The 25,426-nt window shown below is 49.4% G+C and overlaps 1 protein-coding gene across 1 annotated transcript; it reads left to right on the forward strand.

The window, feature by feature from the left end:
* Nucleotides 1-5,767: 5,767 nt before the first annotated feature.
* On the forward strand, nt 5,768-6,418 carry PtA15_13A215 (uncharacterized protein; the record flags this gene model as incomplete). Its single annotated transcript, XM_053162391.1, has 2 exons — nt 5,768-5,779; nt 5,849-6,418. The coding sequence occupies 2 exons, from the start codon at nt 5,768-5,770 to the stop codon at nt 6,416-6,418; spliced, it is 582 nt and encodes a 193-aa protein (XP_053026371.1).
* Nucleotides 6,419-25,426: the final 19,008 nt, after the last annotated feature.

The following is a 25,426-nucleotide window of genomic DNA, read 5'->3' on the forward strand; positions in this document are numbered from 1 at the left end:
CAACTACAAAGACTTATATTACAAATTTTTTGAGCTTATTATCCGCAATAACGGGCCGATAGGCAAACAAAAGGAGAGCAAAACAAAAGCAAGAGACAAGGGAGGAGCAAGCAATGGAGGAGCGAGCGAGCAAGGAACAATGGAGGAAGGAGTGATGGTGCAATGTGTTGGAATATATGCTTCAAGCTCCATTTGAGGGGCCAAGCTATATGATCTAATATCCAAAAATCACCAGTAAGACCAACTGTGTGTTTAGCTCAGTGGTATAAGAGCAGCTCTCATGAATGTAGAAGGTTGTGGGTAGAGATGGCACTTGGGTACCCGTTTGCAGGTACCCGGTACCCGCTGGCAGGTACCTGGAACACCCACTGAGCACCCGCCGGCGGGTGCTGGGTGCGGGTGTGGGTGTCGAGATTTTGGGAAGGAAAAAAACGGGTACCCATCTGGGTACCCGCCCCTCCTGGTGGGCCATTTTGGCCAGAGATATCGTGCACAGCACATATGTATATGCATCATATATATACATATTACATAATATGCCCGCCCGACCTGGTCTCGGAGTTTGGCTGAAGCTCACCGCTGCCACATATCAACTCAGAACCTCGCCATGGCCGCCCACACCAGGAAGCGTTGCAAGCCCCCCGTATCAACCAACTCCTCAAGCCCTAGCATATCTTCCCGATTGCAAAATCCTCCCCCACAGGAACAACAAGCGAGGAAGACCTTAGTTGTCGATGATTCTGATGAAGACCCACCAGCCACTGATTGTTCAAAGTCTCAGGGAATGACGACAGATGAGCAAGAGCTAAGTAGGTTTTCTTCTTCTTTAAAACTGTCATTCATTGGAATATACAATTCATGAAACAACAAATGGTTTTTTTTGCAGAAAGGGCACTGAGAGTGCATAGCAACCAACTCAGCTCGTGTTACGCTTCCTATAATCCACCACAACTGTTGAATCAACTCGACAAAAACAATTGCAGGATGATATCATACTCTTGTAAGATGTCAGTAGGTATTTCTAATTGTCTCTGGTTGATCGATCGGCGAACTGAATCTGCTGGATTCTTTTCAATTTGAAGGTGTGGTAGTACCATTCACCGTCCAATCCATGACACATCTGCGTCTAATCTCTTGAAGCATGTCGCAACTGGCCTCAAGAAACAACAAGATGCCAAGAAGAATGAACAAAATCTGGCAGTGTGGGAGTCTTGGGCACTGGTGATATCGATCCGCGGGAGGCAAGTCTGGCATTTTGTTTTATAATCCATTCCCCCATTCTAGTCTGACATGAAAACCCTCACAGGTGCCACAAATCTGTGCAATCTGGTGTGCTGAGGCTGCTCAACCGTTTTCGGCTCTCACTGAAACCTCGCATCAAGCTCTCTTACACCCCAAGGTTGTCAAGAATTTACCGACAAGAAAGACAGTGTCTTGTGACATTGGCAGGTCATATACTGCAGTTCAGGAATCATTCATTGAAAAGCTTGAGGTATTTTTTCATTTCATTATTTGAATTTATCTTCCCCACCTGATTTGATCAATAATTTTTTAGAAGCACAAAGGGGCACTATATTTAGGTCTTGACTGTTAGCAGTCACCTAACGGTTTTGAAATTTTAGGGACAGTTGTATATCGCTTGGTTGAGGATGCCGCAGGTCATTATGATCTAGAGGCAATGCCTCTTGACTTTGTGTTGTTAAAAGAAAGTCATACTGGAATCTATCTCTCTGACACCGTCCGGCTTATCGTGGAGAAATTTGGGTTGCAGAACAAGGCAAGTTCATTACTTCACATTTCTACTTGCTACGCTGCTGACTGTGCAATTTTTGTGTCACAGATATGCGGTTTCGTCACCGACAATGCTTCCAATAACCAGAAAATGATCGACAAGATCCGAAAATTCAAATGGCCCCGAATCAAAGGCAAGGGGCAGTGGATTAGATGCTTTGCTCACATAACGAACTTAATCGTTCAGGTGGTATTGCGTCCGTTTGGCAGCTACAAAAAAATAAAAAGAACAACTACTTATTGATCAATGATGTTTCCGACGAGAAAGAAGACGATGAGGCTGACAAGCAGATCAAAAGGTATTCTCTTGGGTCTTTCTTCTCACTTGATCTCACTTCATTGATTTTTGTTTACTCATTGCTCACAGGTTTAACATAGACGAATATAATGAGGAAGATGACAACGAACCAGGCAATGACAACGACATATCCGTGGATGACTCAATGCTGGCATGCAATCTTATCGATGATGAAGATATTGAATTGGAGGAAAGCGATGTCATCGAGATGAGCAATGAAGAAGAAGATGACCTCTACACGTCTCAATTGTGTAGAAAAACCCTAGCTAAGGTAAGCGCTCATTCAATATTGCCTTGTGTTGAATTGTAACTGATTGAAAAATTTCCAATCAAAGTTTCAAGCAATTTCTCGGAAGCTCAATAAGTCCCCAAACTCGAAGGCCGTTTTTGTGGAGTTCTGCCGGGAAAAAAAATGTCCAAAGCCTCACAACATCAAACGCAATGTGAAGACCCGGTGGAACTCCACTTTGGTGCAATTGAATGGTATCTTGCGATGTTTGGAAGCAATGTGAGTTCTTTTAATTTTTTTCCTCTAAGTTGTTGACAACTACCAACATCAAATCACCTGCACAGCATGGAATTGCAGAAGGACAGACGCCATGGACCTCCTTGAGAACATCAAATCACTCAGACCGATTTAAAATTAGCGCAAGACCTGGTTGAGGTCCTTGAGCCGTTCCACGAAATCACTCTTCAAGTTTCAACTTGGGGGGCCGCTCAAATATCGCAAGTTGTTGTTTTTATTGACCACATCACTTCCCATCTATCAAATGCCATTTCCAACAGGCAAGACGGCTACCCTCCAGCTTTGTGAAATGCCTGCCATGCAGGGCTTCAATTAACAAATAAGTACTATACGCTCACGGACGGCTCTCCGTTGTATCGAGTGGCTATGGGTCGGTGATTTCTTACTTCATCTTTGATTAGATAGATAACTCATACATGTTTTGTTCTTTTAAGTTCTGCATCCATCTTTCAAAGATGAATATTTCTGGCAGCCTGAGTGGATTAACAAATCGATCTGGCTTACCCGGGAGATGTGGGAATCCTATTACAAGCCCGCAGCTCCGTCAATCTTATCCCAAGAGCCCAATACTCATCACAAGGTTAGTCACTGATCTTACCTCACCCGCCATCATCTCAGATCTGATTCCTGCCAAAACAGCCTCCAACAGGGATTCTTGCTGGGCTCAGCACTGCCTCCAAACCGCGTTCAGCAAACACCTTGACTGATCCCCTCAACATATGGCTTGCTGGCGGGTTGCATCTTCAGGATGGATCACCGGTTGACCCCCTGAAATGGTGGATTCAACAAGGACGCGCCGGGAACAATCACGGAGGCCTCCTTCAGATGGCACTTGACGTGCTCAGCTGTCCAGGTTTGTAGTTTTACTCATCATTTTTGTTTTATTTCTTTGATCAATCACTGACTCAAGTTCATCTTCATCAGCTACAACTGTAGATGTTGAAAGGTCGTTCAGCTTTGGCCGCAATTATGTTTTGGCCCGAAGGCACCGGCTCAACGCATCTTCAGTCACTTGGGGAATGACTGTAGCATTTTACTCAAGAAATGGTAAGATTAAACCCGGACTCTTGCGTCAATGGAAGCAACAACAGAGAAAAAAGAGTCGTCAGAATGAAGAGTAGTTAGTAAAAAAGTTGAAAAATTAAATAAATTTACTTTTGATATATTGCTAAAGAAATGAGAATGAGTTTTTGAGTCGAGTAGAAGGTGCTTTACAAGCAAGTACTCGCCCCTACACCCGGGTACCTTCCCCCAAGAACCCGGGTACTTGCCCTGGCGGGTGCGGGTGCGGGTGCGGGTGCGGGTGTCCAGAATTTGCAAAATTTCGGGCGGGTACCCGCACACGCAATGGGTACCCGTGTGCAAAAGCCCATCAGTGAATTGAATTAAAGTTGGCTAAACTCTGTGAATACTTGATATTCATGCTTCCATATGCATATGCAATATTCAATTTCCTAATTGTTATGCATTAATCATTATCTATGATGCATGACAAACATACATGATTTGCATATGCAATATTCATAGTTTGTTCATGGTGCATGAAGCAAGGGGGTGTGTTGGAATATATGCTTCAAGCTCCATTTGAGGGGCCAAGCTATATGATCTAATATCCAAAAATCACCAGTAAGACCAACTGTGTGTTTAGCTCAGTGGTATAAGAGCAGCTCTCTTGAATGTAGAAGGTTGTGGGTTCAAATCCCACAACACACAATTCTTTTCACCTGAGTAATTTCAACACAATGGGGGGAGGATGGAGGAGGGAGGGAGGGAGGGAGGAGCGAGGAATGGAGGGAGGATTGAGAAGCGCTGGAGGGAGGAGTGAGGAGCGAGGATGGGAGCAGCAAGGAGCAAGGATGGGGGAGAGGATGATGGGGGACAAGAGCTGCTCATGCGTTTGTACTCTCAAAGTCAAGAATATCTGAAGCAGGTGACATCACCCCTGCTGTTCAAAGTTGCCCCAAGGACTTGTGCACAGGACCGACTGCCATCTGCCCGGGAAACTGACCAAGTTGAGCATCTCCCAACAGGTCTGGCATCATGACCAATAATATTTGGTCATGATGCTGGTCTCTAGCAAAGCGGATGTGGTTTTGCCGGGGTTGGGTCCGATCTCACGTCCTGGCCGTCAGAGATGGGTCAATGCGTTGTGTGCAGGGTCCTGATCAGGCAATTTGCTGTCATCTGGGGTCATTTTGCCATCAATCCGGCCCCCACGTTGGCTGGACGGGCTGGATCATCCTTGATCGCTCCCGCTGTGTACACGGCGGGAGCGATCAAGGACGATCTGGCCCGTCAAACCAACGCACAGGCCGGTTTGACGGCAAAATCACCACAGATGCCGGCAATTTGCCAGATGAGGGCATTGCAGACGACGCGCTTCCCCATCTTTGACGTCAAGAGTCATATTGACAGGCTTGGAGACGTGATGATGGACGCCAGGCGCAAAAAACTTGTCTATGCATCCTCATCCGTCAAGCCGGCCGGCATGACTCTGTCATTTGAGACTACATAATACCGGCCTTGCCACCTTCCCCTGGCCTTCAAGAGTCAAGCAACCAGCGTCTGAGACAAGGTGAGATCATCTTGATGACATGCCAGCCTTCACTGAGAGGCGCCAAGAAGGACACCTTTTCATGTGATCTGTGCTTGTGCTGACCCACTTTTGTATGGTGCTCTCTTTGCCGGGAGCCTACACCATAAAGGTGAGCTCAATCCTTTGTCCCTCAGTCAATCTGGCCCACCCTATACTTCCATCCCCCCACCATGTCCACCAACCCACCTAATCTGCCTGGTTTTCCTGTTGTACTCAATTGACGTGCCTACCTTCTCGAAGTTGTGGACTGGTATCATAGAGTACAGTGGGCCCACAGCAAGGCGTTACCAACAATGGATAAATATGAGACACTCCACCAGTACCTCGGGCGCACCGACCAAAAAGACCACCTCAACATTTTGCTCTGCAGTATTCCATTGGAAACTTGGGTCTGAGAGTTCCGTGAGCTCATGCGGACCTTCTTGGTAAGTTCAGTTTTTCCTTGGAACAGACATTGAATATTTCTTGAGATGCTTCCTCAATTTTTTAGGCCATCAATTCACTCAACACAAAAAACCCCCAAGACATTTTGGCTGGCATCCTAGTACATTAGAATATGACAAGAGAGGTCAGTAGATTCCCTCTTGACTCCTGTTTCCAAATCCGCATCTTATGCTGACTCTTGGCTCATAATCAGCTCTACCTCTGTCTCAAAGCGTGTTATGACCAGGTTGAGCCCACACCGATCAACCCGGCTTGTTGTTTAATTGAGATGGCCAACAGGGACAAGCCTGCGGTTGGCCAATTTGAAGATATTGGCAATGAGGTCATTCACGAAGCTGGCAGGACGGCCACCAACCCATTGCTCATCGAGGGCCCCCCACACGCAGCTCCGGGCAGCTCCGCAAGCCACCCCGTAATCATTCCTGACACTCCCAATCCACCAATGGCGTCCATATTCATCACCAAGTCAATAGTTCACAAACTGCTCTGTATGATGTCGGGAATTGTGGAGCGGTCTGAATCCCAGTTAGCCAACTTCAAGTCAAATATCAAGTGCAAAGAGCAATCCTTCCAATCCTCCTACATGTCTTTGGTTCAAAACCACAAACAAGAGATGGATCGCTTACTTGCCAGCCAGATGGCCAAGTTGGTTGTGCAGACACAGAAGCTGGCCCAGGCGCACCAGGAGATCCGCAACTTGCAATCCAAAATGGCAAAGGTGACCGATGGATTTGATTTGAGCTGGTGTCGTTCCACCCACTAGTCTTGCTCTGCATTGCTCCACTCACTAGTCCAATTTTCACCATTCCACCCACAAGTCCTGATTAACCTTGCCTTCTGTCTCATGTCAAGAAGTAAAATATACATGTAGCTTACCTTGTGCAAACATACTTGTGAATTAACCTGTGGCACCAGAAAAGTGGTGCCAGAGAGCAATCATCCATTAACCTTTTTGGTCCACATATTTGTCCAGTGAGGTTGCAAGACCAAATAAGTACATTTTGAACTAGCGGCGCCTGGCGTCATGCATACAGCTCACATAACCGGCTCAACCTTGCGCTTGAACATGATTGTACAGGAGCCGGTCTAGCCTTGTCGCGGGTTGTATGCCGCCCTCTGCCCAGGGGCCAGCAGCAACCCAACAAACTGTGTACAACTGAAACACCACTGATTTAATATTAGGAACATACACATGTTCCTAATCAATTCACCCAAATGCAGGGCTCCAAAACTCGGGCAAATTACTACAGGCACAGGGTCCGCGCGCAGGCGAACAGCCAAGGAATGGAGCAATGATCACAGGTAATAATGGTGTTTGAAATAATTCATGTCAGAAAGCTAGTTACAACTCTTTTCCCGGACATTTTAGACATCCATGGCCTCCCGCCATTTCCGCACGCCGCGCTCAATGGCAGTGTGCCAACTGCTGGGGTCAACAGGTGAAAATGACAGCGCGGCAAGTTGTTGATGTGAAACCGTGGAATGCAGAGACGAGGAATTTAAAATTTAATTCTGACTGTCAGAGTGTTGGATTCTATTTGGGCGGGGACCGGCCTTGTTATCTGGAGAACTAGGAGTGGTGTTTTGAACCATTCAACAGTGTCCGGAAAAACAGTCATGCTGGAAATTCAGACACGCTTTTATGTCCTATAAAAAGTGGAAATCAATCATCTCCCCAGGGTCCAATTTAATGAACTCGGAGCTTTAAGGTTTAGTGATATAAGTAACTACACAAGTGTACAACTTAGTACCACAAACAATCACTAACCTGATAAGTTGTGATGAGAGTTAGCAAAGAGTTGTTTGATGAAAATATATGAGTTGATTCCTTTTTGCACACCTTTAAGGTGTAGTGATATAAGTAACTACACGAGTGTACGACTTAGTACCGCAAACAATCACTAACCTGATCAGTTGTGATGAGAGTTAACAAAGAGTTGTTTGATGAAACTATATGATTTGATTGAGAAAAGAACCAATACATGATAAGAACGGAGTTTTATATGATCAACTAGGTTTTGGAACAACTGTGGCACAACTACACTAAAGGCAGGAAAATGAGAAAGACCCAAAAGAACTACTTTAAGTTCAACACCCCCCCTCGTTCTCAGTTTTCAGACTTGAAGTCTTGGAGCTGGTATCGGAGATAACAAAGAAACATTTTTGCCGGCGAGTCAATAAAAATTTAGTGAATCCGTCAGACTGATTGTTGGAAGTTGGAATTTAATTGATTTCAACTTGATTGTTTTCAATGGCTTCGCGAATGAAATGGAATTTGACATTGATGCGTTTGGAACATTGTTGAAAAAGAGGATTTCTTGCCAAAGCTATCGCGCCTTGATTGTTGCAGAATATAGGGATTGGATAGATTGGCAAATTAAGTGAAGTAAGAAGAGCGCGCATGGAAATAGCCTCTTGAACACCGTCATACAAGGGCTTGTACTCGGCTTTGGTAGTGGAGGATGCGACAGAAACTTGCTTTTTGGCACGCCAGGAGATGATAGAGTTTCCCAAACAAACCAAATAGGCCGAGTAAGAGCAACAAGTATCAACACAACTTGCGTAATCTGAGTCAACGTAGATGAAAACTCAATTATCATTGCCGCCAACATTTAGGGAAAAATCAACCGTTTTCGAAAGATACCAGAGAAGGTGGAGAAAAGCACGCCAATGAACAATTCCGGGGTTTTCCAGATGTTGGGAGAGTTGAGAAACGGCAAAAGTGATGTTGGGTCAAGTTGCCACCGCCGCCCAGTTTACTAGACCAATTGCCCTTCGGTAACTTATATTTAAATTTTTGAAGGTTTGGATTTCTTCTGAAGTTGCTTGTACCAATCTTGTGTTGGGAACCATCGGAGTAAGCACAGGACGACAATCTGCCATGTCGTATTTGGCCAGAATTTCAGAGACATAATTTTCTTGAGACAACTCAAGATGATCATTGGTGCAAGATATTTTCATACCAAGGAGAGAGTTGATTGGACCTAAGTCGTCCATCAAAAATTTATTGTTAATTAACTGTTTGAAACGACCAACATCCTCTGAGACCACAACAAGATCATCCACATAGACGTGAACAAGACAGGTCCAATTGGGATCTGCAGAACTGAAATTAAAAGACAGGGATCATTTGGAGAAGGGAAAAAATTGATTGATTTGAAGAAGGCGGACAATTCACAATACCAAACTCTTGGTGCTTGCTTCAAACCGTAAATTGACTTTACCAAATGAAGACAGGTCCCAGGCGGAGCATCCAAACCTTGCGGAATTTGTAGGTAAACTTTTTCTTCCAAGGTTCCATTTAAAAAGGCATTCTTGACGTCCATTTGATGTATATCAAGATTGTTATTGACACAGTAGCCCAATACAGAGAGAAGAGCTGGAAGGCAACCAGTAGGAGCAAAAGTCTTGTTGTAGTCAATTCCATCTTGTTGCGCACTGCCTTGCGCACAAAGTCTAGCCTTAAATTTTACGAATTCACCCGCAGCATTGGTTTTAATTCTGAATACCCACACTGTGCCTAGAAGAATGGCGTCGGATGGTATTGGTACAATTTCTCAAATGTTAAGACGATCCATCACAGAAAGTTCAGCCAAAATAGCTTCTAGCCAATTATGAGATTGAGCTGAGTTGACTGCGGCTTTGTAGGCTTTGGGAACCAAGTTAGATTCTTGAATGGAAGAACAACACAAACTTTGATTAAAGAACGGCACAAACCAAGATTTGGTCGTCAAAGGTTTGTTGACAAGGTGAGCTCTTTGTTTGGTGGTAAGGATGTTATTTGGGTCAGTCGGGTCCGAAGTGATATTCTTAGGCGCAGGCTGGTTTGCGGGAACGTAATGCCAGCTTGGTTTTGGCGCTGATAACAAAGAATCACAAGGAGACGGAGTAATTGGAGCGTGGGAGGAAGTGGGTTGCGCTGATGATGGTAGCTCACAGGAGAGTAGCGGATGTGGGCCGGTCCATGGAGTGGCGACCAGTGAGCCCAACACGCGCGCGTGCAGGCGACGTAGCGCAAACAGGGAGGTGTTGCGGCTGCGGGCGAAGAACCACGGCGTGGATGTCAACGCCAAGGTCCCGGCAGCTGAACCTAGAAGATCTAGGACCCAGCGCCGAGGACTCATCGCCGGATCAGCATCTTTTCGCCGTCGCCAAAACCGCAAAGAAAAATTTTGCCCAATGGCCAACCGACTATCAAGCCTCGCAAACCTCGCCAGATCCTCGATGACGGGAAGCCGACAATCACTGGATCACGAAGGAGGACCGACCCAAACGCAAGACGAAGACCACGATGCCCAGCAACCACCGATCCTTCAAGAAGGCGAAGAAGCAAGGCAGGCCGAGAAGGGGAAGGCCAAGGCCCCTAAGAAGGCCATCCCTCCAACGGACCGCGCGACAAGGTCATCTTCCAAGACACCGACGGGATCGAACACACCCCGAGACGATCACACCATACAGGAAGAAGGTCCGTTGACCGACGGCGCCCCCCCAACAGCAGCGCTCTACCAAGACCTGCTGGGGGATAAGTCGCAGAAATCCCGGGCGAAAGGAACCGCAAAAGGTAAGCGTCCGAACGGTTCAGATCAATCCAGCGGAATAACTGAGCGCATGTTGCTACCACAACCTAGCTGCCCATCTCGTCGACCACGACGAGATCGAATTGTGGAACCCACCACAGCCCCTTCCCCAGGGAGCAGAGGTCCAAGCAAAGGTATCCCTCATGGTCGATCGAGTGCTGGCAGCGGAAGCAGCAGGGAACGCCGAACTAGCTCTGATGTTCTTCAAGATCAGCGAGAACCTTGGGAAGGCCGAACCCAAACCAGACCGTCAACATGCACCTCTGACCGACCCAGTCAAGCGCTTGTCGGAGAGGGTTGGCGCACTGTCCAGCAGCAACAGGCCAGTCACCACGATTCCCACGCCCAATCCCACGGACAACCAACCAGGGGACGCGATTCCTTCCATCGGCCCAGTAGATACCATGCCGTCTGGTGTAGTTTTTGACGATGCAGCACAACCTACTAGCGGCGACGTCGGCTTCACGCCATTCTTCGAACGCAACCTCCGGGAGTTGCGGAGCCCGCTGCCTCTGACAATCTTCAATGAAGTTTGGCAGGATAAAGCCATCATCCATTACGCAGAGAAGCAATCAAAAGCGGATGAAAACAACGCCGACAAATACCGGTATACCGGGTACCCATACCCATGCGAGTACACCCAAAGGTACGCCGAATGGTCCATCAACCACCAAGGATTCCTGGCGGCCTTGATTAAAGTGTGAAACTACGTAAAGTTCGCAGGGTGGGTGCAAGCCCACAAGAAGATCTGCGACCAACTTGTCACCCAGTACGGATTCATGGCAGGGCTCCGTTATGACATTGACGTTCGGATGAACGCCTTCGCCCACTGTGTTGTCATGCCAGACGGGAAGATTTTCATCAGCAACATCTCGGTCAAGAGTGAAGAGATTGCCCAGAAGATCATTGCCCAAACGAGGAAGTTTGAAGAGCTTGACTTCACCAAAAACCCATATGCGAAAGGCGGAGAGAGGAAGACGTGGGATCCGGTCACCGCACAGGATCCGGCAAAGGCCACCAACCAAGCAAACCCTGGCGCAAACCAGAAGCACATCAACAACAACCAGGCCCGGCACCGACAATTGAGCAGAGCACATTCGCCGGGTGACTGAGGGCCGAGCAGAGGCAAGCAAGGGCGAACACAAGGTTACAAAGGTAACCGCTGGGATGGTGGCTACAACAATAGGAGTCGCGACCGCAGAAGAGACCGCGAAGACAGGGGCAAAAATCGAGGAGACACCCGCGGGGATTGGCGCAGCAACGGGAAGGGCAGAGGCCGACAAAACCAGTAAGGCCCAGTTCGTTGACACCTTCATCAGCTGTTGTGCATGGTCGCCAAGGGGAGCCTTGTGTACCCCACGAACCGTTGTTCACGGCGGAGCTTTATCCTTGTTTGCTCAACTACATGTGTTCGCGTTGCACTGCCCGCTCACCCCCCCCCCCCCCCCCCCCCCCCCCCAATGCGGGCCAACATCTTACCCTGTTTAACCCATGTGTGTATGTAATGGTCTGACGGATGAAACCAAAATTTTCCATGCAATCCAAGTCCGATAGGTCATGAAACCATGAACCCAAGTGATTGCGCCTACCCCCGTGAGATCGGGAGAACCGAGCGAAAGCCAAAGATGACCAGCACATCATGGCCAACCTCAGTGTCTTGCGAGATGAACATTGAGGAATGGACAACAGCACTCAAGAAGTGGGATCTGCTGCCCAAATACGAGGACGTGCTAGAAGGGTTCAAGAAGGGTTTTACCCAAGGGATCCCTCATCACTCCATTGATACAGCGGAGCGGTTCTACTCACCGCCAAACCACGACTCGGCGTGGCAGGCAAAGGCAAAGATCGAAGATTCCTTCCGGAAAGAACTAGCAGCAGGGAGGATGTTCGGACCTTTCAGGGAAGAAGAAGTACTTCAGCACTTCAAGTTCTTCCTCTAGAGCAAGATAGTGGTTAAGAATCTAGTTTTCAAATTCCCCCGGGGGTCGAACCCCCCTACAACGCCGTGCCTAAGTACAAGATTTGTTGTGTAAACCCCAACATTCCCCCCCACAACAAACAACCCAACCCATGTGAATAAAGTGAAAGAGGAATCAAAGAAAGGACAATAGAAACATACAGAGAGTAAAACAATAAGGAATAAGACGTAGAAGAAAATTGAAAAAAAACAAAATTTGAAAAATAAACCAGACCATTTATGCTCAAATAAGACCACAGACATGAAATAGCAAAGAAATAACAACAACAACAATTCCACGCCATCCACGCATTCCTCCGTCCTGAGTTTCAACGTCCCGAAACAGTCCATCTGTGGCGTCGCAGAAAGAAAACCGTACCAAATGCTCACTGGAGTGGCTGGGTGAACCGCTACTCCAGTGCAACCCCGCAGGTGCATAGTTAAGGGAATGTCACTCACTTGACCACTTCCCATCCCCAAACACGGCCCTGTTAAATTTCTTCATCAAGTTCCCCCCCAGCGCTTTGGTGAAACAGTCCGCCATCTGATCTGACCCCGCCACCCATTCCAGTCCGATTTCTCCCTTCCTGAGCCGCTCGTTGGTGACATGGAACTCTTGATCAATGTTCTTCGTCCTTTTCATACTAGCGGTATTGGTCGAGATCCTCACCGCCGCCTTGTTATTGCACAGAAGCAAGGGCCTTAAGTTGCCTACCAGCGGAGAAATAATTCCTGCCATCCAGACCACCTCGTCACACGCCATCGACAAGGCAACATATTCCGCCTGGCACATTGACTTGGCCACGATTGTTTGCCTCTTTGCATTCCACGCCAAAGGCACCGACCAGAGAGAGGTGATGAAACCGTGATGTGACCTCGCTCCTTCGCCCATCCAACTCGCGTCCACGTACGTCCTAAGCGGATTCTCCATCTCCTCAGGCTCCACTTTCAGCTCAAAATGTGCGGTCGTCCTAACATATGCCACTAGTCTCTTGAGAGCCGCCCAGTGTTTCTCGTCCGTTCCCAGTGAAAACCTTGCCAGATAGTGAGTAGCAAAAGAGATATCGGGCCTGGTCCCCTGCGCGATGTACAGTAGAATCCCAATGTACAAAAGATAAAGCGCATCCGGTGCTGTCGAAGGATTGGACTGCAGGGTGCTTTCCTGCAACGGTACCGCCGACGTGAGCGCAGAGCCATCCATCTCCAGTAGCTTCCTGATCAACAACGGTTGCTGAAGACGAAAACCCCTTTCTGTCTGCCGGATCTGAATGCCCACCAACGACGACAAAACCTCGTCCCATTTGAGCGTGAGCGCCTCCGACAGCCCCTCCTTGAGTCGCACCATCAGAGTATCCGAGCTAGCCACCAGTAGCCCATCGTCCACATGGATCCACAAGAAAGCTACATCATTTCCCCGTTTGTAGCTGTATGTACTCTGATCTTGCGGGTTCGCCTCGAATCCGATTTTCTCCAGGGCCGTCTTGAGATGCAACCACCAGCACCTCCCCGCCTGCTTAGTCCCATACAACGCCTTCTTGAGTTTCCAAACTTTCCCAGGAGTGACAGGATATCCCGGCGGAGGGACCACCCACACATCTTCATCAATTCCACTGTGAAGGAACACGGTTTTAACGTCAAACAAAGCAACTGGCCATTTCAGTTTTGCCGCCACCGTCAGCGCCGTCCTCATCGAAGCAAACGTGGGCGTTGGCGCGAAGGTCTCGTCGTAGTTGACCTTCCTTATCTGCTTGTGACCACCCACGATTATCCGGGCTTTCCTCCTTCTGATCGCCCCTTGCATCGTCCGTTTTGTCCCAAGCAGCCACCTAGACCTGAGAAGCTTCTTCTTGTCCTCCGGCGGATCGTCCTCCATCGCGACCTCTAGCTCCTCCAGCGACCGCCTCTCCTCATCCATCACGCCTCGCCATTCGCCAGCCTCCGGAGATTCAACCGCCTCACGATAAGTCGGGGAGTCACCGCCGTAGAGATCACGCCCTTCCAGTGCCGCCAGCACTGAGTCTTGAAGGTCCAGCTCGTCACCCAGCTTGAAATCCCCGAGCCGCTCACATTTGATAGCAGAGCAAACGACCTCCATCTCCGTCCCAGCATCCATGACGTCCGCCATCACGTAAGGCTTGTTCTCCTCAAATTGAACCGAAGCTGACGTCGAGACTTTCCTTGTCTCCTCATCCCACAGTAGCCACCCCTTGGAGTCCGGTGCCACTCCGATATGCCTGGTTTTCTGCGAATATGGGACCATTTGCTTCTTATGTGTATGATCATACATGTACGCCACACACCCAAAAACTTTCAGCAAAGCCAGCGAAGGTTTCGTCCGAAGAACCCTCTCGATGGGGGTCACGTCATGCCCGCGATGCACCAGCCGATTGAAAATGAACGCCGCCTGCCTGAACGCATACGACCACAGGTATTTAGGAAGACACCTCGTGTGGAGCAGCGACCTTGCCATCTCAGCCAGTGTTCGGTTGACCCTCTCAATCGCCCCGTTCTGATGATGTTTGTATGGTACCGCCCTCTTGTGGACAATCCCCTCAGCCGCCAGAAAATCGGACAGATTCCCGCTCCTCACAAATTCCAGAGCATTGTCCGTACGCAGTCTCTTAACCTTCCAGTTCGACAGGTTATTGAATTTTCGGATCCAGTTTATCACCTCCTGCGTAGCGTCTCCCTTTGTCTTGATTGGGATGGCGGAGACCATGCCCGAATTCAAATCTTGAACCGACAGTACATACTTGAATTTGTCCAATGACGAATCATACGGCCCAATCAGATCGGCCGCCACTACATCGCCCGGCTCCAAGCATATGTTCCTCGAAGGTGTATCCACAGGCGAGTGCGTCGCTTTCATTGTTGCACACGTGTCACATCCCCTATTCGGCGACACCTCGAAACCCGGCACATCCAGCACAGCCCCCTTCTTCACCGACTCATGCAGCATCCTCAGAGAAAGATGCCCAATCCTCTCGTGCATAACCGCACTCTCCACCGACATCGCTGCCGCGAAGGCCTCAGACGCAGAGTATCGCAAGAAACAGCGATCATTGATTTCAAATGAAGGAAAGAAGACACCGTTCTGGACTAGAGTATATATCTCGCCGTCCCACCTTACTTCACCGTCCCATCGCCTGAATTTGCCCAGAGAAATGATTGTACCACTGATGTTTGGGCAGTATAGAACGTTCGACACCTTCAACTTCCCAAACGGTGTCGGCAATTTGATGTCCCCTACTTGCTTCACGGGAAACCGATCTGTAGACGCAACTATGAGGGACATGGAAATAGGCCTGAGGGAGGTAAAAAAACGGACATCATTTCTGACACTATCCGTTGCCCCAGAGTCCAGCAGCGCTGCGTCGCTGCTCCCGGGCTGCTTTTCAATCGATGCCACTATCGCCTTGGGCCGCTGCATGAGCGCCGGATGACACACCGCCGACTTCTTCAAGCGCGCGTTCGGGTTTCTGAGTCGAGGGTCTCCCACCGGCGGCTCCTGATTCTTCTTGAGCGGGCAATCATTCATCCAATGCCCCCACTCATAGCAGTACCGGCAGGGATTTTTTTCCGTTAGGACCCTCCTTGCCCACGCGTCGCTCTTCCCCACCATTGATTGCGACTGGTCACCACCTTTCCTAGCTACACTGTCACCAGTCCCGCCCCTCGCCGACCTGTACGCGAAAACTGACGATTGAGCCGGTACAACACTCGAGTTCATTCTTCCTGCGATCTCCAAGATGGTCTTCGACAAAATCATCCCCTTGGGGTTGACCGCAATTCGAGCGTCCAGGGCATTGGCTATCCCTTGGAAGTGTGGATGACACCTCTGATGGAGCAATAGGGCCAGGACCAAGTCTTTGCTAATCGCCCCCGTCCGCTTCTCGATCTCGTCTAAACAGGTCTGCATCTCCGAGTAAGCCGTGTTCAAGTCAGCCGATACGTCCGTTGGGTCGCTCGCCTTGGCCCACCTGGACATGATGTATGTCCATGACACGTTTGCAAATCGAGACTGAAGCGTTGTGAAAGCCACCCGCCCAGCTTTTCCCCGGACCAAAGCGACAAGTGACGGATGCACGCTGTTTTCCACTAGAACGCCCGTGAGTGCCGCCCTATCCGTATCGCCGTCCTTCGCAGTCGACACAAAGTAATCTTCTGCTTCAAATACCCTTGTGACCATTGCTTTCAGGGACAGCTCCCAGTCCGGAAAGTTGACTCTGTCCTCGGACAATTGCGGTTCAATCGCTTTCCCTAGTTTCTGATACTTCAAAAGCGCATCCGCCAAGGCCACCGCACGCTCAGTTCCAGTCTTCGATTCGACCTTCTGCTCGAACGGTCGATTAATCTGCTGGAGTAACAATGCAAGTTGGTCGATCGAGACAAATTGTGGCCCTGCATTCAAACTTCCAGCAGGACTCTTCCCTTTATCCACCGGCTGGCCCTCCTGATTGCTCATTTCGTCACGACTCGCCGACGTAGAATTCGGTAGGGGAGTGTGTATGGCTGCGTATGGCGGAAAATTCAGGAAACTCCTATGAGGAGATGAGTGCGCCGGTGGTAGAGGTGCAATCGGCCTAGCTGCTTGAGAATCAGATCTGACCGGTTTTGGCTTGTTGAATCGCTTCCCCGATCGAGTTCCACGAGGCAGATCCGGAATCTGAAAGTAAGACACCTTGCCTGATGCTCACAAACGTGGCGCGTAGTTCACCACAACCACTTCGGGAGATGCACACGTAGGGCGACTCACTTTAGTAGTCTGTTCGCCCAACCTTCACGTGGAAAAGAAAATTTTGAACCAGAACGCCTTAGTCCTCAGTTCCAACGCCCAAGACGGAATCGGGCTCGTTCTTCTTTCGCCCCTCGAGACAGAATCGAGAAACAAAAGTATCTTGGATTCATATGGAACATCCATCACAAGACAGTCCGACTATCACAAGACAGTCCGACTACCAGAAGACAAGCTCAAGAAGAGAATCAACCAGATCCAAGCATTTCTCAGAAGAGATGCAAAGTTCAACTACGGAGAAGTCAAGATACTGGCGGGACAACTGAATCATGTAGCCTATGCGCTACCGCAACTACACTGCTACATCTGCGGCCTGTACAAGTGGATGATTGAGTGGCAAGACAGGAGGTCTCGCAGACCAGTACCCGCGGAAGTCAAAGAGGACTGGCACGAGTGGCCAACGTCCCTGAAGAGCTTTGAAGCAACAAGCTTAATTGCAAACCCAGACCCCACAGAGGTCGGTTGGGTAGGGGACGTGTCTACGATATTTGGGATAGGAGTTCTGATTGGCCGCAAGTGGGCACAGTTCAGACTGCGGTCAACGGAGCTATTGGCGGAAGGCTTGCCTTCAAACTCCAAAAAAGAGCGAATCACACGACTAGAAACCATCGCCGTGCGACTAGGTCTGCTGATGCTCATCAAGCTAGGAGCGCAAGGTAGCAAGACATTCATCGTGTGGACCGACAACTCAACCACAGAATCAGTCATCCTCCAAAGGAAGTCCGGAGATCACTTTGTGAACGCTGAGTGGAAAATTATTCAAAAGATACTAATCAAACACCAGATAAATCTAGTGGCCAAACGAGTGGTATCAGCAGAAAACCGCGCCGACACGCGCTCTCCAGAGGACGGCGCAATGGTCACAGGGCGCAGGACCAACTTCTCATAGAGGTCCCGCGCGACCTGGAGGAGCTCATAGTACAAGCCAAAAATTAAGTTGATGATGCTATACAATCTGACTGACGCAAGAAAACGAGGACAGGCGGGTCCAACCGCTGAGGGATAGGCATGGGCGCGGAGCCAGGCTCAGGATTTCCCCCCCCCTGAGATATGGGTGCGGGCTCCGGCCTTTTCAAGAGTGATCCACGCCAACGTGTGAGATCAATCGCCTAAAGAGGCAGGTCTCACTGTAAGGGGGAAGCACCACTTCCTAAAACAGATTCTCCCCCACTCCTGAATACAGAGAGAAGGAGGAGAAGGAAAGACCCCCCTCACCCTCAGCCCATACGGGTTAGCCTTGGGGACCTACTAGAGTAGCTCCCGGGACTACCCACGCAGACCAGAAGGAGTCTGGAAACCCCACTAAGGGAGAGCGTCGCCCCAAAGGGGGCCCGGCGGTGACCACACATGTAAAACCAGCGAACGCCCAGCCAGGGAGTGGACAAAGGACACACCAACAATGAGCTTTGCATGAAGACAAGTGAAGCCCTCCCTCTCGGGGAGGACTGTACCAAAATTGACGGACTCCTATTCATCAAGGGAGGACTGGTGATCCCCGCGATGGAGGACCTGCAACAGCAATTGATCAAGGAAGCACACATTCGTCTCGGACACCTCGGTTACCAGAAAACCCTTGACGAAGTCCGCGCGGACTTCTTTTGGCCACGGTTGGCGCGAGATGTGGCTGAATTCGCCGCCTTGTGTGACACCTGCCAGCAAACCAAAGCGCCGACAACGGCACCAACAGGGAAAATGCTTGTTGTAACCTAATCACTTAGGTTACAATTAGTGACACTTGCCTACCAATAGACCATACTATGTTCCTTGGAGAATAAGCTGCAGAGCTTATTCTCTGCATTCACTACGTTATTCAGGTCTTTTGTCACGTTAGGTTATGAGCCTGTAAATCTCGCCATACCAAATCCTTTTCGCCTTCATCATCAGGGTAGTTTTGAGTCAAACGTAATTGACCCAGAGTTTTTTTTATTTCGCTTTAACTATCTCGACTTCGTCGCCAAAACTTTCTTGGGTATCCCAGTTTAGGGAGTAATCGACCCAACCAATCTTCTACCTCAAGGATCGTCACCATTTCTCTCTCGGTTATCAATTGGATCTTCAGGGGTATTCAAGTGCCTGTGTCTATTTTCTTGAGAATCTGGGTTCTTCATCTTTTTTTTCCCATATCTACTCTGACTGCGGAAACACAAGAACGTTGTGATAAAGCTAAGCAGTCCGCCAAAACTGTGAAATCTGCTCCTTTGGCACGGAGCAGGGCTTAGACGCAACCTTGATATTCCAAAAGTCTACTCCCTCTCTCAAACTTTTTCCAAAGAACTCAGACAATCAAGTGAGTAGCCACGGGTTGCTTGTTTGCTTCGGTTGATTCTTTTGTTTTTCCTACCGATCCCCTCAGTTTATGTCAAATAACGACCAACAAAACATCCCTTCTGGTTCTAATCGCCGCACATCAGCATTGTCCGCCTGGTCAGGAAGATCAATCGCCAAACTCAGCGGTCAGGAACTTTTCGACACCGTTACAGCTTCAATCCGGGACACCCCTAATTGCTTGGAGCAAATCTTTGGCCAAACTCCTGATCTCGACATACAACCTAGTTCGCAGGCACAACAATCAACAGGAGACGCCACGGTCATTGATCAGCGGATTCCTGGAGCCTGGCAGCAAGCTCAACCAGCAACACCCCGGAACCGGTACTATCCGCAGCTCCCACCGGCCCCAACTTCCACCTCTTCAGACGCAGACGCTTTTCTGACGGAGCGGCACTACGTTCCTCTTCCTTGATCGACTTTCCGACAACCGATTTTTCCCCCTCCTCCCTCGCCTCCTCCACCTCCTCCACCGTCTTTTGCCTCACCAATAGCATCGGCAGAAGGAGGAGAGTCCTCATCCAACATCTACGTTCCGCCCTCTCCACCTTCCCCCAATCACCCACCACCAACGTCTTTTGTAATGGATCCACCACCTCATCTCGCGACGGCACAACGAGCAGCAGATTTAGCTGAGGCGAAGCTTCAACTTGAAGAATCTAACATCGTCGGGAAGGCAGTACACGCGGCCACATCAAGCATCCCAGTTGATTTCATACTAGCCGCTGATGGATCAAACTTCGAAGTATGGACCCGCGAGCTGTCTGAGAAGGCGACGATTCATCTGTACGACAAAGACTACTTCACCAAGACGAAGACAAACTCGGTGCTCAACAAAATAGGCAGAGCAATTTTTCTAGCCATGATTCACGAGTCACTCAAGTCTGACGTACACGGTACTTCGTCTTGTAATGCGATGTACGATCTGATGTTCAAGAAATTCAAATCGGTCAGTCGCGCGGCCCAACTCGACGTTTTCTACCGCTTCGTCGAATTCAAGAACTCGGCAAACCCGACTTCAGCTGGGGTGGCATCAAAGCTGAAGGACCTGGCGACAGAGTGGCGAAATCTGAAGGTCACACTCACCGATGATGTGTTCATGGGTTTCGTGCTCCAGGCCAGCATCGGAAGAGACACTTCACTTGGTCAAGATTTCGATCGACGGATCAAATTGGAACTTCAGAAATCAGCGGATTGTACGACGCCAACTTTCAACAGACTGATCCAACTGCTGTCGGCCTGCAAACTCCAGGATGACCACACTCGACCCATAGGAAGACCTTCTTCGTCTGCATCTCATTCCCCAGCAATACATCAATCAACAGCCGACCTCCCACCGTTTGACCAAGCGGCTTTTCCCACTGATGTCCCGGAGGTTGACTGGCCGGCCGCTCTGGAATTCTATCACGTCACAGCGAACCGATTCTGGAGCTGCAGAGACGCTTTGCACTATTTGAGAGACTGCCCCACCAGGTCCAGGTCAACACCGGTAAACCGTCGACAGCGTGGCCCGGGAGCATTCTCCTACCGTCCTACTCAGGCACCTCGCCCGCAAGCTCATCAGCCTCCTTTCATGCCGATGATCGGCGCGGTCTACCCACCTCTCAACTTCCCGTTCGGTCAACCTCAGTTCGGCGTGCCTCCCGGTCTACAGTCCCAACAGCATCTCAACCCAACTCAGTTCCTTCAATATTATCAGATGCCCTATCCCCCTGCCCAACAGCTCTCAGCCCCACCGCAACATCAACAGCAGTTTCATTGACCGGCTGACAGCTACAGGCCTAACCCTGCCCAATCTCAACGCCAACAACCCAACCATTCCCGACCTCGAAAAGACAACCAACAAGGGGGTGGGGCATCTGCGAGGGAGGTTGAGGTTTCAGACTTTCTCAATGGGGTGGCTGATGTGGATTTTGGCGCGATGACCGCGGAGATTGATGTGAGTACCCCGGCAATAGTTGACTCGGGAGCCACCCACCACCTCACGGGTTCTATCCAGCTCCTTCATAACTTCAGACTTCTCAAGTCTCCCATTGCTTTGAACGTAGCAACTGCGGGAGCTGGAGCCTTTATATCAGGCGCAGGCGAGTTACGTTTCCAAGGGCCCAGTGACACAACCACAACCATATACTGTGTGCTGTTCTGTGAGCAGGCATGTTCCACTTTAATTTCTCTGGCGGCCCTCAGGAAAGCTAACTGGTCATTCCAACATGACAACTGCAGTGATACCTTTGAGATTTTCAATCCTGGTTGTATTCCTGTCTTCCGCTGCCCTTTCAAGCAAATCAAGAACAGATGGTGCATACCTTATCCGATCATCAAGCGTCCGGCTAACCCGGTTTTTCCTTCTCATTCATATTCTATCTCTTCCTCTCTTGTTCTTCCTTCCTCTCCTATGCCGGCTGAAGGCGCGCAATCCCCGAATTCCTTCTGTTCTGATTCTCCGGTTTTGAATATGCCCAACATTCCTGTTTCATACCCTCATTCTGTTCCTGCAATCAACAGCGGTAATGCCATTTCTTCTCATGCAGCTTTAGGAGCGGGATCCAAAGATGAAGTGTCTTCTCCAAATGATCCGTTCATTACCCCGTTTGAAAGGGTTTATCCTTCAAGTTGGAGGCCGGAGTCCCTGACGGAGTCAGAAAAAGTGCTTTTATTTTGGCATCGTATTTTTGGCCATGTGAGCCTACACAAGATAAGGTCGCTGATTAAACAGAAACTGGGATTTGGTCTGCCGTCAGACTTACCACCAGGAAAAATCCATTGCCCAGTATGTGCTATTACAAAAAGCACAAGCCTTAACCCAGTCACCAGCATGATGCGTAGCCCGGCTAGGCTAGAGATACTATGCACTGATCTAATGGGGCCTTTCCCGGTTGAATCAGTGGATGGCGCAAAATACCTGCTTACTCTCAGGGATGTAGCAACGGGATACTCATATGTGAGAAGCCTTAAGGCAAAGTCAGAAGTCAACAATGTCCTTATGGAAATAATCCGGAAGTTGGAGAAACAAATCGGAGACTCGGTTAAAATCTTACGCAGCGACAACGGCGGGGAGTTTGCAAGCAAGGCTTTTGGGAAATTTCTTAAAGAAAAAGGAATCATAGCGGAATTCTCTCTCCCCTATCACCATTATCAAAATGGGGTAATGGAGCGTTTCAACTGCACCGTTGCAGATATGGGTCGCACGGTTCTTAGCGATAGCCAACTCCCACGTACATTTTGTAACTATGCTTTCCTCTGGGCGAATCATGTACTCAACAGGATTCCCAATAAGGCTAGTAAAGGAAAAACACCCTATGAAGGAATGTTTGGCCGTCCGCCAAGTTTCACCACGTTCAGGATTTTCGGGTCAAGAGCTTTTATCCACGTACCTAGTGAAAAGAGAGACAAGCTGGCAGATAGAGATCTAGAGGCATATGTGGTTGCTCACTTGGAAGCAAGCAAAGGATGGCTCTTTTATCTGCCGTCCGAGAATTGTTTTGTCAGCTTGGCAATTGTACGCTTTGTTGACAGCGTACCTTGGTTCACGATTCCCAGTTTAAAGCCAATCAATCCAACAAATGCCGCCAACCCTCAAGGAAAAATGTCGCTTGAGTTCATTGCTCGTCAGATAACTCTTGGGAATTTTGTCAATGAGATTGAGTTCGAGAATCAAGAACTCCTAGTTGATGCTGTGCTGCAGTCATGCGCTTTCTATGGTGTAGACATACCAAAGACGTATACACAAGAAATGAAGTCAGGGGACAAGCAAAATTGGGCTGGGGCAATTGCGGAAGAACTAGCCAATCTTGAGCAGATGAATGTCTGGGAATCTAAACCAATGCCAGCAGGGACCAGACCACTTGACAGTTGGTGGGTCTTTGCAAAGAAAACGGGGGCTGATGGGAATTCTATCCGTTTTAAAGCCCGCTACGTTGCTAAGGGTTTCAAGCAGATAGCGGGTAAAGATTTTAATGCAACGTTTGCACCCACGGCCACTTTTGTGTCCTTGCGCCTGCTCCTCACTATAGCGGCACGTTTTAATTGGCCTTTTCACAGCTTTGATTTCGTGGCGGCGTACCTCAACTCACCCATCGACGAGGAAGTTTGGGTCAAGCCACCTGATGGGGTTGAGGTACCGGCAGGACACGGTTTCTTGCTGCAAAAGGCTCTCTATGGGACTCGCCAGGCGGCAAGGTGCTGGTGGCTACATTTGCAAGCCATACTTGACAAACTGGGTTATTCCCCCTCACAATATGACAACGGCCTGTATATCTTACGGCACAAGGAAGAATCAGGCGTTATCTGGGTTCACGTCGACAATGGTGTTGTCACTGCCTCCAGTGAGGCCTTAATCAAGAAGCTTGAAGTTGATCTCAAGGACGTGTTGAGAATCAAATGGAGTTCCCATCTGGATTCCATTGTGGGACTGAATATTGAGCGTACTGAGTCTGGTTTCATTCTTACACAGCCAAAGCTCACCCAGACCATCCTGGATGAAGAATGGGATGGGATACAGGTAGCCAAAACTCCACTCCCGCCGGATTTCAACGCCGTGACGGAAGAAGGTGATCCAGCATCCTCCTCAAAGTACCTACATGTCATTGGCATGTTTAGCTATTTTGCAGTTGGGACAAGGACGGACATAGCTTTTGCGGTTAACTATTTGGTGTGTTTCTCCGCCAAACCAAGTGTTACACATTGGAAGGGACTGCGACACCTTGTGAATTATTTGGCTGGTTCTACTGATCAATGTTTATGTCTTTTCCCCAACAGAGAGCCCAAGGCATTGAAGACTTTCTGTGATGCATCCTGGGGTGGCGAGTTCTCGCGGTCATCTTTTGGAGTTTTGGTGGAATTCATAGGGTGCCCAGTTCTTTGGGTGGCGCGAAGACAGGCCTCCGTGGCGGCCCCGACATGCCACGCAGAATACATGGCGTTGGGAGCCGCCACGAGACACACCTTATGGGTAAGGCACCTGCTTAAAGATATTCTCAAGACTGATTTCGTTGGCCACATCTACTGCGACAATCAGCCGGCGGTGAAGGTGGGAACCAATGACGCTGCGAACAAGCGCACAAGGCATACTGACCGTGATTTTTGCATCACCAATGAAGCCCTGTTTCGTAAGTTAACAACGCTGACTTGGATTCCGACCAGCAAACAAAAAGCGGATGTTTTCACTAAAAGTATCCCGCTGTGGTGAACAAAAGAGATCACTGCGCAGAATTGTCAGGACCTCCGCTGCTCCAAGATGATTCCCGGGTAAAGTCGGGTGATCTGGGAAACTCCGCTCCGCTCCGCAAGTACGTGTAGGGGCATCATGATCCAAGAGAATGAGTCAAGTAACATATAAATAACCTTAAAGATACGTAGAAAAGCCGCAATCCACCGTAAAATCCACCATAAAGTACACACAAAACAACTCCGCCATAAGTAAAAATAATATATCTCCGTAAAGAATCTGCAACCCAGTAATAAGAACAATCCCAGATCAATGGATGGCTTGATGGGGGAAAACTCCCCCCCCCCCCCCCCATCTCCGCACAAAAGAGAAAACCATGTCAGAAAGAAAACCATCCTCCTCCACCCGCCTCTCACGCACGCCATCCACCAAGCCCCGCTCCCACAACCACGCACGTCATCCGCCCATTCCGCTCTCACACGGATCTTCTGTCTACATCACCGCACGTCATCACCCATCGTCGGACTCCTCTCGCCTTAGCTTTCTCACCCCTGTCTAGCCTTCAATGCCGGGATCCCACACGCCGCCTCCGCCCCAGCTACGCCCGCTGACGTAGCCCGCTTTGGCTGCCACGGCTTCCCCCGGTCACAGCCTATACTATCCAGTCCGCGCCGGCCTGCTTAAGTTGAGTCCAGCTCCGCCGCCGCCGCACTGCTGACATAACCCCGCGCTCCGCCTCATGAACATTTTCCGCACTGTGCCCCTCCGCGCCAGCCTTGCGGAATCCGCAGCCCGCAACCTCCGCAAACCCGTGTGGACAAGTCCGGGTCCCCGACCCGGTTTTAGCATCACACCGCCTGAACTGTTCAAGAGGATGAGAGGTTTCCTTTTCAAAGCTTCATAATCTCTTTCCTATCTCTTACTTCCTTTCCCTTTTATATCCTCTATTG

Source organism: Puccinia triticina, chromosome 13A (assembly GCF_026914185.1).
Source record: "Puccinia triticina chromosome 13A, complete sequence".
Classification (NCBI taxonomy): Eukaryota; Fungi; Basidiomycota; class Pucciniomycetes; order Pucciniales; family Pucciniaceae; genus Puccinia; species Puccinia triticina.